Below are 14,310 nucleotides of genomic sequence, written 5' to 3'. Positions count from 1 at the left end.
CCCACGGGAATAGAATAAACGCACCTGGATATACTATTCCCGGATGAAGTCGGGCCTGTCCGCTAGTAATCAATATAATTTAATAAAATAAAGATGTAAACTTAATCATCATTGATATAATATAAAGTCTAGATGTTGCTGATTCTCAATTTAATGTAAGTAAAAACAATTATAAATATGGATGTACAAACAAATAAATGCATTAAAACACTAATTACTTACTCTAATTGAACGGACACACGACAAATGCAATTCGATTAATCATTTGCAAATTGTCGCAACAAACATGACTTCGTATTTCAAAACTGTTAAAAAACATACTGTTTTAATAGAAACTGAAAGTAGAAGAATTGGTAACAATGAGATTCTAATAAACAATTACATAGAAAATGACTTACAAGATTTATTAAAACCTTTGAATTTGATCCCAGCATTGTTCATATGTGCTAAATATAAAATTTCTGACAACTTCATCACTTCGAACACTATGTTCTACAATGTTTTGTCATTGTTTGGACTAGGTTTTCTCCTATTTACGAATCTGTATCATTCTCTCACAATGACATTTAATGGAAAAAACTACAGTAGTATCTACATCGGCCATCTCCTTGATTTCTTCTACTTCTCTATCGGTTATGCTTTAAACACTCTCTGCAACATTACATGGAGGCATAATAATGTTTCTCTCGTGCTAAAAATTCAGAATATTCACAGAATCCTCAAAATTGATAGAATTGTGTTCAAAAAAGTTATCATCATGAATTGGATTAATGTCATCAGCCTTGTCTTATTTTATGTCTCATGGATCCTCTATTTTCACTTCAGAGTTATGCCTTTCACCATTTTCAATATTCTCTTAACAGTTTTTATTTGTTGTTTCGATATAAATGTGATTTATGTTAACCGATTATTACATATCTTGTGGAAATCTATAAGAATTTGGATTGAGAGCATCCAATGTTCTGAAGAAGTGGACCATTTGGAACAAGACCGATATTGGAAAGATATCTTTGAGATGTACGAAGATGTTTTGGATGCGTATAAACTAATTGAGAAAATGTTTGGACACCAAGTAAGTAGTTTTACTTTTGCTACGTTTTATACACTTACAAAAAACGACGCTAGCACGGCATTGTAGACCGATAATTATAAAGAGAGCCTTAACATGGATGTTTTGTCTAAATCATAATCAATCTTTTCTTGCTCAGCCTAAAAAAGTAGCCGTAACATTCAAGCCAGCGCATAAGTCTATAGGTTACTGATGTCCGAAATTCAAAATATTGTATTCCTAACATATATTGTCATACCATGCTCTTTATACCAAAGTTGTTGAACTAAAGATATGTTATTTAAGTGTTTTAAGTTCCGGTGCTTGAATTATATCAAAGCAACAATGTAAAAATATTATCTTGTAACATATTAATATTAGGTCGGGGAAAAAAAGAAAGACTCTAAGTCTCTACACAAAAAAGCTCGATATTTGGGTACCTCACGAGCTCACTGAAAGAAACCTAATGAACCGTGTACTCATTTGTGATTCTTGAAGCCAAAGAGATTTTATTACAAGTTCATACATACTATAATGCGAAAAGACTTTTTCCCCGACCTAAAATTAAGCTTAAGCTTGTTCACAGATTGCTTACTACGCGATATACACTTTCTTCTACACCTTACAAAATGTGACTGTTTTGATTGAAATGAGTGATGCTGCTGCAGGTGCAGAAATGAAGGCAATGGTAAGGAAAGGGAGGCAATTTCATTGATTACTTGTAAATTATCCCCTCCCTCATTACGGGAGGAGACCCTTGCCCAGCAGTGGGACATTAATGGGTTAAATTTATTTATTTATTTACTTGTAAATGATAATGTCGGATTGTTTGTCAATATTTAATAGGTACTTAATAGCTATGCAGCTAAATTATATAGATGACCGGTAGCGCAATTCTGTCTAGACCACGGGTTCCCAACCTTTTCTTAGTCCGGGACCACTTTTATATTATTCTTGTTAGCAGGGACCACTATGTAAATATATTAAAAATAAAGTGTAATAATCATCCTGAAAATTTTAAATCTTAACGTCGGACCATATTTTGACTGCCACGGACCACTGGATGGGAACCACTGGTCTAGACGGTACTATAGCGCACGTAGAGTTTGACATTTAAAGTTTACTGCAAAAATAGTTCCTACGGCGCTTGCTAGAGGCGCTGATAATATTTTCATGCGAAATTTTTCGATGGCTAGCCAGATGTCAATAGTCGATCATATTAGAGAATCGCGCTACAGTTCTTGTTAAAAATCGTAAAGTAGTACGTAGTTAAAATATCATTGTAAAGAGTTAAGTTCATCAGTTCCTCGAGCGTAGTTTCATATTACACGTTGTAGAATTACTAAAGTTACTTGATTTTCTGGTTTGATTTTCTTTTGTTTTAGCTGGCATATTTAACAACAATTTCTTTCTCATGGTTGGTGAAGAATATAGCCATACATATCGGAACCAGTATGGAAACCGAGACACTATATTTTACAATGAAAGATGTACAGAGTGTATGTCTGCAGCTGGCTAGTAGGGAAGGAGTTGGCGGTAAATAGTATAGTATTATTTTTATTGATTTTCTTTTCTATTACCACACTTAGATCGTTGCCCAGGTTTCTATATAAATACCTTATTAACTGTTCATGAACAAACGATTCAATCGAAATCTACGACATTCACCAAAAACCTTCTAAGCTTAAAAGTTTTATCTTGATGTGTTACAGAAAATAAGGAATTATGTCTTCGAACTGGCTTCAATTAATAACAATCTTTGTTTCAATTTCAGTGGCACAAAAAAGAACTTGCAAGAATATTTTACGCATTCATAAAACGATTTTTAGAAAGATGAGAGCATGCGGCATGTTTGATGTCGACGCCTGCATGACTTTAGAACTATCGAGTCTTATAACTACGTACACTATAGTTTTGTTACAATTTGCTCTTTCGAAATAAAATACAAGATCGCTTGTTGTATTTAATTTATTATGTAAGTGTCTGTACCACATCACGGGACTGCACATAGAATCCCGGATTTTTTTTAAGACGTGCGAGGGTCGAATCCAATATATACCCTTTACTGACTGCTTTAATATTTAAAAAATGTATGGACAATTTGGACTTGTCTTTGTAGTAAAGCACCGGCTCTGTTCTCCCCTTACAATTATATTTAGCTATATTATTTCTAAACTGGTATTTAGTGTAAAACTGTAAATATTTATCTGTTTAAATTAACAGTACATCACTAATGGGAGCGATGAGAACTAATAAGGGAACAATGAGAACTAATAAGGGAACAATGGGAACTAATAAGTGAACAATGAGAACTAATAAGGGAACAATGGGAACTAATAAGGGAACAATGGGAACTAATAAGGGAACAATGGGAACTAATAATGGGAACAATGGGAACTAATAATGGGAACAATGGGAACCAATCATGGGAACACTAAAAAGATTGCAATCAAAGGGAAGGATAGTTAGAAATAAAAAAGTATTTTCAGAATATTTACCTATATTTCTATCATTAGATCGGTCCATCTGCGTCGTCAGTCTGAGTGATAGTGTCAATTATGATAAAAAATAATTATCACTAAGATTCATGTTCGATAAGCATTATTTGGTTTTTCCGTTCAGATAATTACTAATTAAACCAAATATATTTAGCAACTTCATCAGATAAGTCATCAATCATGTATTAATGTAGGTATTTGATATAATTTGTTAATGATTCTTCCTTGATAAGATAGTTTATAGTCTTGTCATGGACATGAATGACTGAATTATCTTCAAATTCTTTCTATAAATAATGAAGATGTGTTGGCAAAAAATACCTTTGTGTGGCTGTCGTTTTTACGGTAACATCATGAAATTTCTTGCATTGAGTAAGTATTTCAAATAATTATTTTAATATATTGTCACAATAACAACGTTAATTTTTACCTAAATTTTAGCTTATAAATATTTATAACCCTACTGCCATCGCATCCTCTTCCAGATTTTAAAGTAAATACACTATTTTAATTTGATTTTGACATTATACTGACACTGGGCAACGTCGTTGTCAGAAACGGCTCATATAGCTCTAGGCTGAATCTAATTTGTTCTTGATTAAGAGAAACAATACAGAAAGTCTTTCTGCCCTTTTTAAATAGATGTTCTTTATGAATCAGTAACCTCAGGCATAAACTTGGTAAGAAAGTATACACAAACAAAATTATTTTAGCCTTGTTCGGTTACTCGATCTGTTTCAAAACCGAAATTTACTTCAATTATAGAGTTCTGCACCAGCATTGACAATCTTATTACTTCCTACTAGACTACATTTGTTTGACCCACAGTCTTCACCCTTTCCTTCGTGGCATCGGTCACAGCCTCTCCCCTGGAAAACTGCAACTGTCTGGATTACTACGACCCAGTTTGTGGCGCGAACGGAATCATCTTCACCAATGCATGCCAGTATGTATCACTATTTATATTATATCTTTTGTACGTATTATAATTACTTAACTTTTCGCAATTCTGTCCCTACTTTTAGTTTAACTTCTGGACTATAATCATTCAACTGACTTTCGTGACTCTGTCCGCATGGCTTTTCCGAAAAAACTAGCCTATGTTTAATTTTGATGCTTTAAATTTCTGCATGTAATGTTTGAAAATCGATTTTGTGATTTGTAAGGTGGTTCCTAAAAACGTAACAGACAGGCGCATTTATGATATTAGTACCTATAGATTTTTTGCGGTCATCAACGTTAAAGACGATCTATGTGACAATAGTATTGTATTGACTACCTACCGACTACGAAATCATGTGTTTCATGCTCTGTTCAAAAAGTGTTCCAAAATTCGTTGCATTTACTATTGATAGTTATCGGTGATTTTCTTTCATATCCGTTTAGGAACAAAAGTAAGTTTCAGAAGTTCTTATATTTTGTAGTGTTCTTAATGGTACTTGTAATTTCGCAGTTTGAGGTGCGCCGGGGTTACTCAAAGTGAGACTGGCTTTCCTTGCGGCATAGGCACAGATCGATGCAACTGTCTCAACTTTTACAAGCCAGTCTGTGGACAAGATGGAAAATTATACAACAATAGATGCCTGTATGTATAATTAAATCTATTTATCGCTCTATGAATCAAATAAAGTAGTCTGCTAAAACTAGGCCGGACCGATTTCGCTAATTGGCATTGCATTTGAAAACTTCAGTCACATTTTTTTAAATCTATTTTTTTTATTTAAATAACACATGAGCGGATCGGCTCTACGCCACTCTCGTACATTCTCTATTTTGTACTTAAAGAGCAATTCACAAAACGTATAAATGCTTACAATTAAGTCTGAGTTTTCAACAACAAAATTGAATTCGTGATTTAGCTGTGAAAGCATATCATACCTTGATAATATTAGTATTGATAACTGTATTTTTTCTTACAGATTAGACTGTGCAGGAGTAGCTCAGGGTGGGGATGCTAAATGCGGCATCGACTTTGAAAATATTTGCATATGTCCTAGTTATTACATGCCAATTTGTGGACAGGACGGAAAAAAATACACCAACGAATGCTTGTACGTATAAGTTAATATATATCGCTCACTTGCGACGACATTGTGATATTTCGAAAAATTCAAAATTTTTATTTTTAGTTATTCGAAACCGCTCTTTATTCTACAAAAACGCGATATTTTTACTCTAAAAATGGCGGCATAAAGAGAGAAAGTGACGTAACTATCGCAGTGTAGCACTAGCGACGATCAAAAGTTTAAAAATGCTTTACTGGAAAATTGAGGTTTTCGAAATGTCACATTATCGTCGCAAGTGAGCGATATACTACTCTAATTTCTAGTCGCTCGTAGCTAGTTGCGTTCATTGGTTGGTAACCGATCAGTGGTCTAAGCAACTTTATAGCGGACTATCCAAAGATGGGTGGCCACATAATCATATTAACATGATATTGTGATACTATTACCGGTCGTGCCGGTTAATTTTCCTAACGAGTCATGGGAGTGATGCCGCATAGCCGAATATCGGCTAGGCGAGATTTTTTTTTTTTTCCAAATGGTTGTTAAATAATTATTCTTTTTTTCTTACAGTTTGAACTGCGCTGGAGTATCTCCGGCTGGCCCCGGCGTTACATGTGACTTTGTATAAAATGCATTTAGCTATAATTAAATACAAAGCATTAAACTGGAAATGATTTCTTTGATGTTTGAATAAAACTTTCACTTTAATATGATTTTTTCTATTATTAACCTTGATAAGATTTTGCGTATCAGTATAAATAAGAAACTAATAGCGCAATTACGCATTTATAACAAGAGTGTGATAAAAATTGTTTCAAAAAATAATAGTTCTTTAGAAATATGCTAGAGGTAGTTTGCAGTTAAATTTAATATGCTACAGTGCTTTCTAGCCATTTCAAAACCATGATCCTCAATTCTATAATAACATATCGTTATAATGGGTCTCTGAGACTAGAACAATACACAGATATACATTTTTATTTATTGATTGATTGGATTTTCGCTTTTCGGTAAAATCTCGTCAATATTATATATTATTTATTGAACGCTTATTATTTTGCAAGTGTAAATGCAGATTACAATCTAAATAGAGGCTACAAATCAAGGCGATGTCGAAAGCGCCCAAAGCATTTTTATCAAAACTTCCGGAATATGGATGAAAATGGATAAAAAATCTTACAAAATTTAAAGATTTCTTAAAGATTTTTTACCTCCTACTCTTTAGCTGACGTTTCAAATGAGTTATACCAGTCATTGTCACACGCAGACTGACGACAATCTAAATTACAATCGCGCTAATTCCCGGCGCATTACGATATGAGGGCGGAATTGCTGACCAAGCAGTGACTATGCCATTTACATATCACTACAACATTTAATTTCTATCCGACCTTCGAGTACATTGATATATTAATCACAAAATTTACTGATAACCACATCTCTGAAATCCGATTAGAAAATAAGAGGAAAAATAATTTGAAAAATATAATTTATCAATCACTTTATTCGTCGTTCATTTTCTAGAAACAACAAGATAGATGTTGTTTACATCCAGCCGCAGTGGACAGTACCGTCTGAAGGTGGCACTCCTGCGCAGTTCAATCTGTAAGGAAAAATAACATTTTAATTTACTTGTAAATATATGTTTTCTCGAATACCTACAAAAAACATATCTTAATATACTGGGTTCTTCGAAAAATGTTGAGGGTTTATTCATACTTAACTAAAATTGATAGTCACTTGATACCAGGGAAAGAAGAAATCCTATGATATATACTTAAAGAAGAACTCTCCAGGGTCAGTATAGTGTCCTTTTATAACTGCAAAATCCGTTTTCTGGAGAATAACTTAACTTAGCGTCGTTAATTTAATAAGGTACTGTCACTGCGACGAACGATTTAGTCTTAAATATGATCAACCTAGCCCTTCCACCAACTACCTTAGAGTCGGCTTCCAATCTCACCGAATGCAGGTGAACAAGTATTACACAAGGAGAGATTGCCTATCGGACCTCCACAACCCAGTCACATGAGATATAGCACGACACCTCTCGGAAAAACTGGTTGTCTATAATATGTCTTCGAAGATCAAAGATTTCATTTGGATACTGTACTTCTTCTTGTTCTTCTTGTTGTATGGTTACTGGTCAACCTAGTGTCAATGTTGTTAATGCCGCCCGAAGGCCTTTGGCATGGCTCAACGACTGTTATCTAAATTGACAACAATCGGGACCGACTTTTTACGTGCCCTCCAAAGCACGGAGACTCCCAGCTCAAATATAACCGCGCTAAGGTTTGCTTAACATTGCATAACTTGTTTGGTTATACATACGCGCACTCGTTGTCGTAGACGTTTCCGTCTTGTCCACAAATAGGCCGGTAGTAGTCTGGACAGATGCACTTCTGCATCTTCATGCCGCATGTAACGGAGCCATCAGCAGGAGGTACACCTGCGCACTTCAATCTGTAAAAAAGACATTGTTAATAAAAACCTACAGACTTTTGCTGAGGTAGGTGGCGAGTCCTTTCAAAATATCCTCCTGGCCGATGTTCGGCTACGGCGCGAACTGTGCAGGACCTTCTTTATAGTATCCAAGTGCGTGCACAGTACTCTGACACACTCTCTCCTCTCTCTAATCTCACAGCCCGGCGGAACGGCTAAACCGATACAACTAGTGGGAGATCAGGCGCGGGCTTTACACACTTACTTTATACACTTTTCACAACAATAATATTTCTTTGGAACACCAAAAGTCTGTTTAAGTCTTAAGTTTGGTTGTAAGGCATTTGTTCTAATATGAGGTCTTCTGCCATTTATATTAGGTAAGTACGTTACTATACTTCCACACTCTTGGGAAAATAATATATTAGCAAACATAGAAACTAACCGATCAGCCCTACTGGCTAGGTGCACTTCATGTGACATAAACTAAAATAGTATTCAATTGCAATCATAGTCAAATAATAAAGTAAATAAATATTTTTGGACAACTCCAAATTCCAAACTAAGCAGTTTGTAATGTGGTACCACATATCTGATAAACATACTTATATACTTATAAATACATACTTATATACTAAATAAATTATCATCCAGGCTCAAAACAAATACTCGTGCTCATCACACAAATATTTTGTCCCGGGTGGGATTCGAGCCCGCCAAGGTAGGTATAATTTAGTTTATCAAACAGTTTTCTTCTTTTTATACATACGCGCACTCGTTGCTGTAGATGTTTCCGTCCTGGCCACAAACTGGGCTGTAGTAGTCGAGACAGATGCACGCGTTGTCGATGGGGGAGGCTGTGCCTAACACCGCCAACGAAACAGCGAAGACTGGAAATAAAATATTTTACTTTTAATAGAGAATTTGAAAAGCGGTGATAGCCGAGTCGCCTAAGTATGAGTGCCATGGCTTATGCCACTCTCACTTCCCGTGCAAGTAGTCGAAGATTCGGCGATAATTTTTGAAGTTATGTTTGTAATACAAGTAATTATATTATCACTTGTTCTGAAGTAATGGTAATGGAAAATATCGTGATCATTTCTTTATTATTTAAAAAAGACAACTCCCTCTTTAAGAGTTTCTCTTGTGTCGCGGGACTTTTACAAACAACGGACACAAAGTACAACCATACCCGAAACATGAATTTGTGAATCACACAAATAGCTGTGTGAATCGAACCGTGTAAGAATCGACGCAATGGCAGTGGCGTGGCAATCACCTTAACCACTGCGCCACGGAGGCCGTCGATTTGACTTAAAATTATTGAGGACAGTTCTTGAATGAATGCAAAGACGCGAATCTGTACTAGACCAGCATGGAGGACTCAAAACTCTCCTTGCCCAGCAGAAGAACAGTAATGGGTTCAAAATATTAGGTCGGGGAAAAAGTATTTTCGTATTATAGTATGTATGAACTTGTAATAAAATCTCTTTGGTTTCAAGAATCACAAATGAGTACCCGGCTCATTAAGTTTCTTTCAGTCAGCTCGTCAGGTACCCAAACGAGCATTTTTGTGTAAAGAAACGATTTTATTACAAGTTCATCCATACTATAATGCGAAAAAACTTTTTATCCGACCTAATATGATGCAGATATTAAAAAAATATATAAGAAAAACTTACTCAAAACAATAAGTTTCATGTTGATACCGAACGACAGCCACACTTTAGTAACTAATTCTAAAAAAATGTCCAGCATTTATAGAGAAAATTTTAAGATAATTCTCTCATTCATCTTTATTTTAGTATTATCGACAATGTTATCAATAATCAAGAGATTCTTAACGAAAAATATAATCTACTTATTTCCTCATTTATCGTTTATCAGTTATTGAGATAATAATACATCATATACATATTATTATTTGCTAATTAGTGCTTATTGTAAAGGAAAAACCTTTTATTAAAAATAAAACATAGTGCATTAGGTGCGCTTTGCCCAGTGCAAGGAATTCAGGCTCAAACAAATACGTTGATAGGAAAATATCGATTTGGCAGATTTAGTGACGCCATGGCGGCGTCGTTCGCTACGTATCCAAGCAATTAGTATTGAAACGTATGTCACCTAACTCACGTGGCGACGGTGGCAGCGTGACATTTCAATACTAACTGCGTACGTAGTCAACGACGCCGCCATGGCGTCCTAGTGAGGCAGGGCTTTTAGATTGAATAGCAAATTCAGTGCAGCACTCAAATACCACATCTCTCGGGAAAATTCGTACGCAGTGAGAAAATTAAGGCACAAAAACAAAAAAAAAATTAAACTAACTTTATTCGAATTTTATTTAGCATTCAACAATTTAGTTCGCGACCCTTATAATATCAGCTCCCGGCCATTGGCAAATAACGTGTCCATCAGTTGGTTCTACTCCCGCGCAACGTAATCTGCAAGATAAATTAAATTATAGCGGCAATAGAAATACATAGATCTGTGAAAATTTCACTGTCTAACTATCACAGTTCGTGAGATAGATACACAGACAAACTTTCATCCCCTATTTTATCACTTTAGGGATGGAATTTATCAAAATCCTTTCTTAGCGGAGCCTACGTCATTACATCTGCATGCCAAATTTCAGCCCGATCCGTCTAGTGGTTTGGGCTGTGCGTTGATAGATCACTATGTCAGTCACCTTTGAGTTTTATTTATATACATAGATTTCAGTTAGTATACTTACGCGCACTCATTGGGGTAAATCTGTCCGTCCTGTCCACACACTGGGCTGTAGTTTTGAGGGCAATGGCAAGCCGCTACAGCATCACATAACATTCCCAATGCCACTAAGAAGATAGCGAAAACTGTAAAATAAAATTACATTCTTCGTTACCTACTTACTTAGCCTTAAAAAAAATAAACTATGACAATATAAGATAATGCATTTATGAGAAGCGGGTTTATAATGATTAATTTTACTTAATTATTAATTGACCCGCAAACGTTGTTTTGCCATATAAATTCTTTAAAATAAAATTATAGAGTAAGAAAAATAGATGTTCGCAAATTTTCAGACTTACTGAATACGCATATAAAATTTGGTATAAATCGGTAAAGCCGTTTCGAAAAAGTACAGTAAGTAACAGTGTGACATGGAAATTTAATAAATAGGATCATTAACAGAAATCTTCTATACAGCACATAATAGTTTTTAGGTTAGTGTTAGTGAAATATTGATTAATACGACCAAGTAGTATTTGAGGTTACAACGTTCAAAACACACAATTTAATGTAAAGTTATATGAGTTGAATAAAACGTATTAGGTCGGGGAAAATCTTTTCGCATTTTAGTACAACTTGTAATAAAATCTTTTCTCTACACAAAAAAGCTCGATATTTGGGTACCTCACGTGCTCACTGAAAGAAACCTAATGAACCGTGTACTCATTTGTGATTCTTGAAGAGATTTTATTACAAGTTCATACATACTATAATGCGAAAAGACTTTTTCTCTGGCCTAATATATTATCACAGACATAAAAAAAATGATTGAAAATGACTGTATTGAAAACGGACTGCTCACCTGAAATTAGTAGCTTCATGTTGTTGAACGAAAAACTAAACGCACACTAGTAACTTTGAGGAAAGATATGTAGTTTTAATATCTCATCTCAAACGAGTACGTAGTTATTTATAGCCGGGAATTGTTTACATGACTAAATAGAAATACACATTGGAGACTCTTAGAAAAAAGTTTTAGTCCATTATTGTCTTACTGCTGGGTATAAGTGGCCATCATTACGACAATTCTTATAGAAATCAAAAGATGTATTCTACCTATTTAGTAGTAGTAGTCTATTTCATGTATTTTTTTTTCAAATCTCGGGTGTCATAGTGATCACGCATGATTAGGTTAGTCTGTTTGTAGGTCAAATGCTGACACTTATGATAGTCATGATACAGAGAGTGAATTTACCGCCAATTTATCTTTGGTGTGTAACATCGACCATGCTCCTTAAACATTCGTTATTTAGATCCGTTACGAGTAAAATCTCTAATGTATACTAACCTTAAAGTTACCAAGTTAATATTTACATCGAGTTATCACGACTATGTAATAGGTCATCAGAAATCAGAATCACGTTATTTAGGTTTGTATGTTTGTTGCTCAATAACGCCAAAACTACTCAACAGATTTTGATAAAACATAGCAGTGTTGTAGCTAAAATAAATAAATATAACCCATTAATGTCCCACTGCTGGGCAAGGGTCTTCTCCCGTAATGAGGGAGGGGTTAGGCCTTGAGTCCACCAGGCTAACCAACATCGTGATGCAATCTTGCATACCTTCAAGAACCGTTCTAAAGAACTCTCAGGCATGCAGGATTGCACCACGATGATTTCCTTCACCACTTACACGTTAGAGCAAGTCATAAAATTATTTATAATACACATAACTTCAAAAAGTTGACACGAATGGAGTCGTGGGCAAGAGCTAGTATGTTATCATATTTGTGGTCATGACCTTGATGTTAGTCACAGAAATGTTTTGTTTGAGCAAACATATTTTTTATTTTTGGCTCATAATTGCCTGTTTGTGTTCAAGATGTTCAATCTTAGAAGAGTTCTTAACTATGTTCCTATTGACGTCAATGTCGTAAAGTCAGCTCCAAAATTCGCTAAACATATTCAATCTTTTGAAACCCTATATTTGTAGTATTGCATATTATTCCATCGAGAAAACATTTGACGGTGATTGAAATTCCAACTAATTCTACCTGATTTTGTTCATGTATATTAACATTTGGTAATAAAGAGGTTTTAAAAATATTAAAGTGTAAAGCGGCTTATATTATGGAGCTGTCTGCTCACTGTGCTTCTGTAAACGATCTGTGGGTTAAGCAAACCTTGGCGCGGTAATTCCATAGATGGGTGATTGCAAAGTGGTATTTGAACAGGGCGTCTGAGTGCTTCGGAGGGCACGTAAAAGATAACAGTCGTTAAGCCACGTCAAAGGACTTCGGGCAGCTTGAACAACTTTGACACTAGGTTGACAACTAACCATACGATAAGAATAAGTAGACTGTACGTCGGTCGAGCCTACAAATATACACACGATGTTCTATTGGAAACTGCACAGTGAGGCTTGTTACACACACATTCGGTTCGGCAATACTTATTGAATAAGAAAACCGCCTCGATTCAATTGGTCGGCTTGTGCCGATCAGGTTCATCTACATATAGTCAGTTTTGCCGCCCGGCTAGGCCGATTAATGCCGAACCAAGCAAGCCTGTTGCTGACCTGAAGCACGACGTCACAACAAAATGGAGAAACGAAGGGAAATTCCAAATGAGTATTGCACAAGGTGTTGCAATTTCATTAAAAAATATAATAAATCCTAAGGATTACTATTATTTAAATTTGTTAGATAATAGTAATCGATTGGGAAGTTACTGATTAGTATTCTGTTTATAATAATCAGTGATTATGACAAGATATATTTTTCCAGCACTAATAATATAATTCTTTCACAGATAATACTTATATCTCTTCATATATAATTGGTGATAATTATTGACAAGGGAATCTATAAATATTTTGTGTAATTAAATTAGTATCAGTTATTATCTAAGGAAGTGTTTAATCTTTTAGACAGAGGGCTTTTGTTTTTGATACCGTCGCTACTTGAATGAAACACATACAAGCACAGTTTTATAATATATTAACTAGAGGCCACCCGTGTCTTCGTCCACGTGAAAACCCTTCCCGTGTAAGTCCAGATCCCTTGGGAACTCTGGGATAGCCTATGTGTTATTCTGGGTCTTCAACTAGGTATATACCAAAGGACTATGGGCAAAAATGTATGGGCTCCGTCCCCACCTACCAACAAACATGGAACTGATACCAACGTGTTCATAAAGTGCCCCCTATTTCATTAAAATCCTTTGTTTTTGATAAATCAGTGGGAATATATATTAAAAAAAAAAACAATTTGTAATTATTATTTAACGTATATTTTTATTTTACATTTGTAAGTTATTTTAACATTATTGTTATATTACAGTACTAACTCATATGTATAATAATGTCCTCCTAGCCGATATACGGCTACGGCGGTCAGTTTCATTGAAACTGGCCATCTGTGCCGGACTTTGTTTATAGTGTCCAAATGCGTGCACAATACACAGGTACACTCTCTATTCCATCACTCTCATAGTTTGGTGGGACGGATAACCGACACGACCAGTGAGAGGTCAGGCGCAGGACCGACGGCTTTACGTGCTCTCCGAGGCACGGAGGTCTTCGACCTCAACTTCCTAAC

The 14,310-nt window shown here is 35.3% G+C and overlaps 4 protein-coding genes across 4 annotated transcripts; 2 read left to right on the top strand and 2 right to left on the bottom strand.

Annotated features, from left to right (window-relative positions):
* Positions 1 to 559: 559 nt before the first annotated feature.
* On the top strand, positions 560 to 2,989 carry LOC142982814 (uncharacterized). Its single transcript, XM_076129498.1, has 4 exons — positions 560 to 826; positions 1,635 to 1,736; positions 2,434 to 2,584; positions 2,823 to 2,989. The coding sequence occupies exons 1-4, from the start codon at positions 560 to 562 to the stop codon at positions 2,987 to 2,989; spliced, it is 687 nt and encodes a 228-aa protein (XP_075985613.1).
* Positions 2,990 to 3,867: 878 nt separating this feature from the next.
* On the top strand, positions 3,868 to 6,265 carry LOC142982841 (uncharacterized). The gene is made up of 5 exons (XM_076129535.1): positions 3,868 to 3,918; positions 4,375 to 4,492; positions 5,000 to 5,131; positions 5,466 to 5,597; positions 6,123 to 6,265. The coding sequence occupies exons 1-5, from the start codon at positions 3,900 to 3,902 to the stop codon at positions 6,178 to 6,180; spliced, it is 459 nt and encodes a 152-aa protein (XP_075985650.1). The 5' UTR covers positions 3,868 to 3,899; the 3' UTR covers positions 6,181 to 6,265.
* Positions 6,266 to 7,038: 773 nt separating this feature from the next.
* On the bottom strand, positions 7,039 to 9,771 carry LOC142982654 (uncharacterized). The gene is made up of 4 exons (XM_076129274.1): positions 9,677 to 9,771; positions 8,764 to 8,884; positions 7,884 to 8,015; positions 7,039 to 7,155 (listed from the first exon to the last, which is right to left on the bottom strand). Exons 1-4 carry the CDS (start codon positions 9,750 to 9,752, stop codon positions 7,098 to 7,100), a joined length of 387 nt encoding a protein of 128 aa, XP_075985389.1. The 5' UTR covers positions 9,753 to 9,771; the 3' UTR covers positions 7,039 to 7,097.
* Positions 9,772 to 10,307: 536 nt separating this feature from the next.
* LOC142982655 (uncharacterized) lies at positions 10,308 to 11,654 on the bottom strand. Its single transcript, XM_076129275.1, has 3 exons — positions 11,572 to 11,654; positions 10,732 to 10,852; positions 10,308 to 10,438 (listed from the first exon to the last, which is right to left on the bottom strand). The coding sequence occupies exons 1-3, from the start codon at positions 11,588 to 11,590 to the stop codon at positions 10,354 to 10,356; spliced, it is 225 nt and encodes a 74-aa protein (XP_075985390.1). The 5' UTR covers positions 11,591 to 11,654; the 3' UTR covers positions 10,308 to 10,353.
* Positions 11,655 to 14,310: the final 2,656 nt, after the last annotated feature.

Source organism: Anticarsia gemmatalis, chromosome 22 (genome assembly GCF_050436995.1).
Source record: "Anticarsia gemmatalis isolate Benzon Research Colony breed Stoneville strain chromosome 22, ilAntGemm2 primary, whole genome shotgun sequence".
Taxonomy (NCBI): Eukaryota; Metazoa; Arthropoda; class Insecta; order Lepidoptera; family Erebidae; genus Anticarsia; species Anticarsia gemmatalis.
Note: the sequence above shows the minus strand (reverse complement) of the source record. Positions and strands in the feature narration are given on the sequence as shown.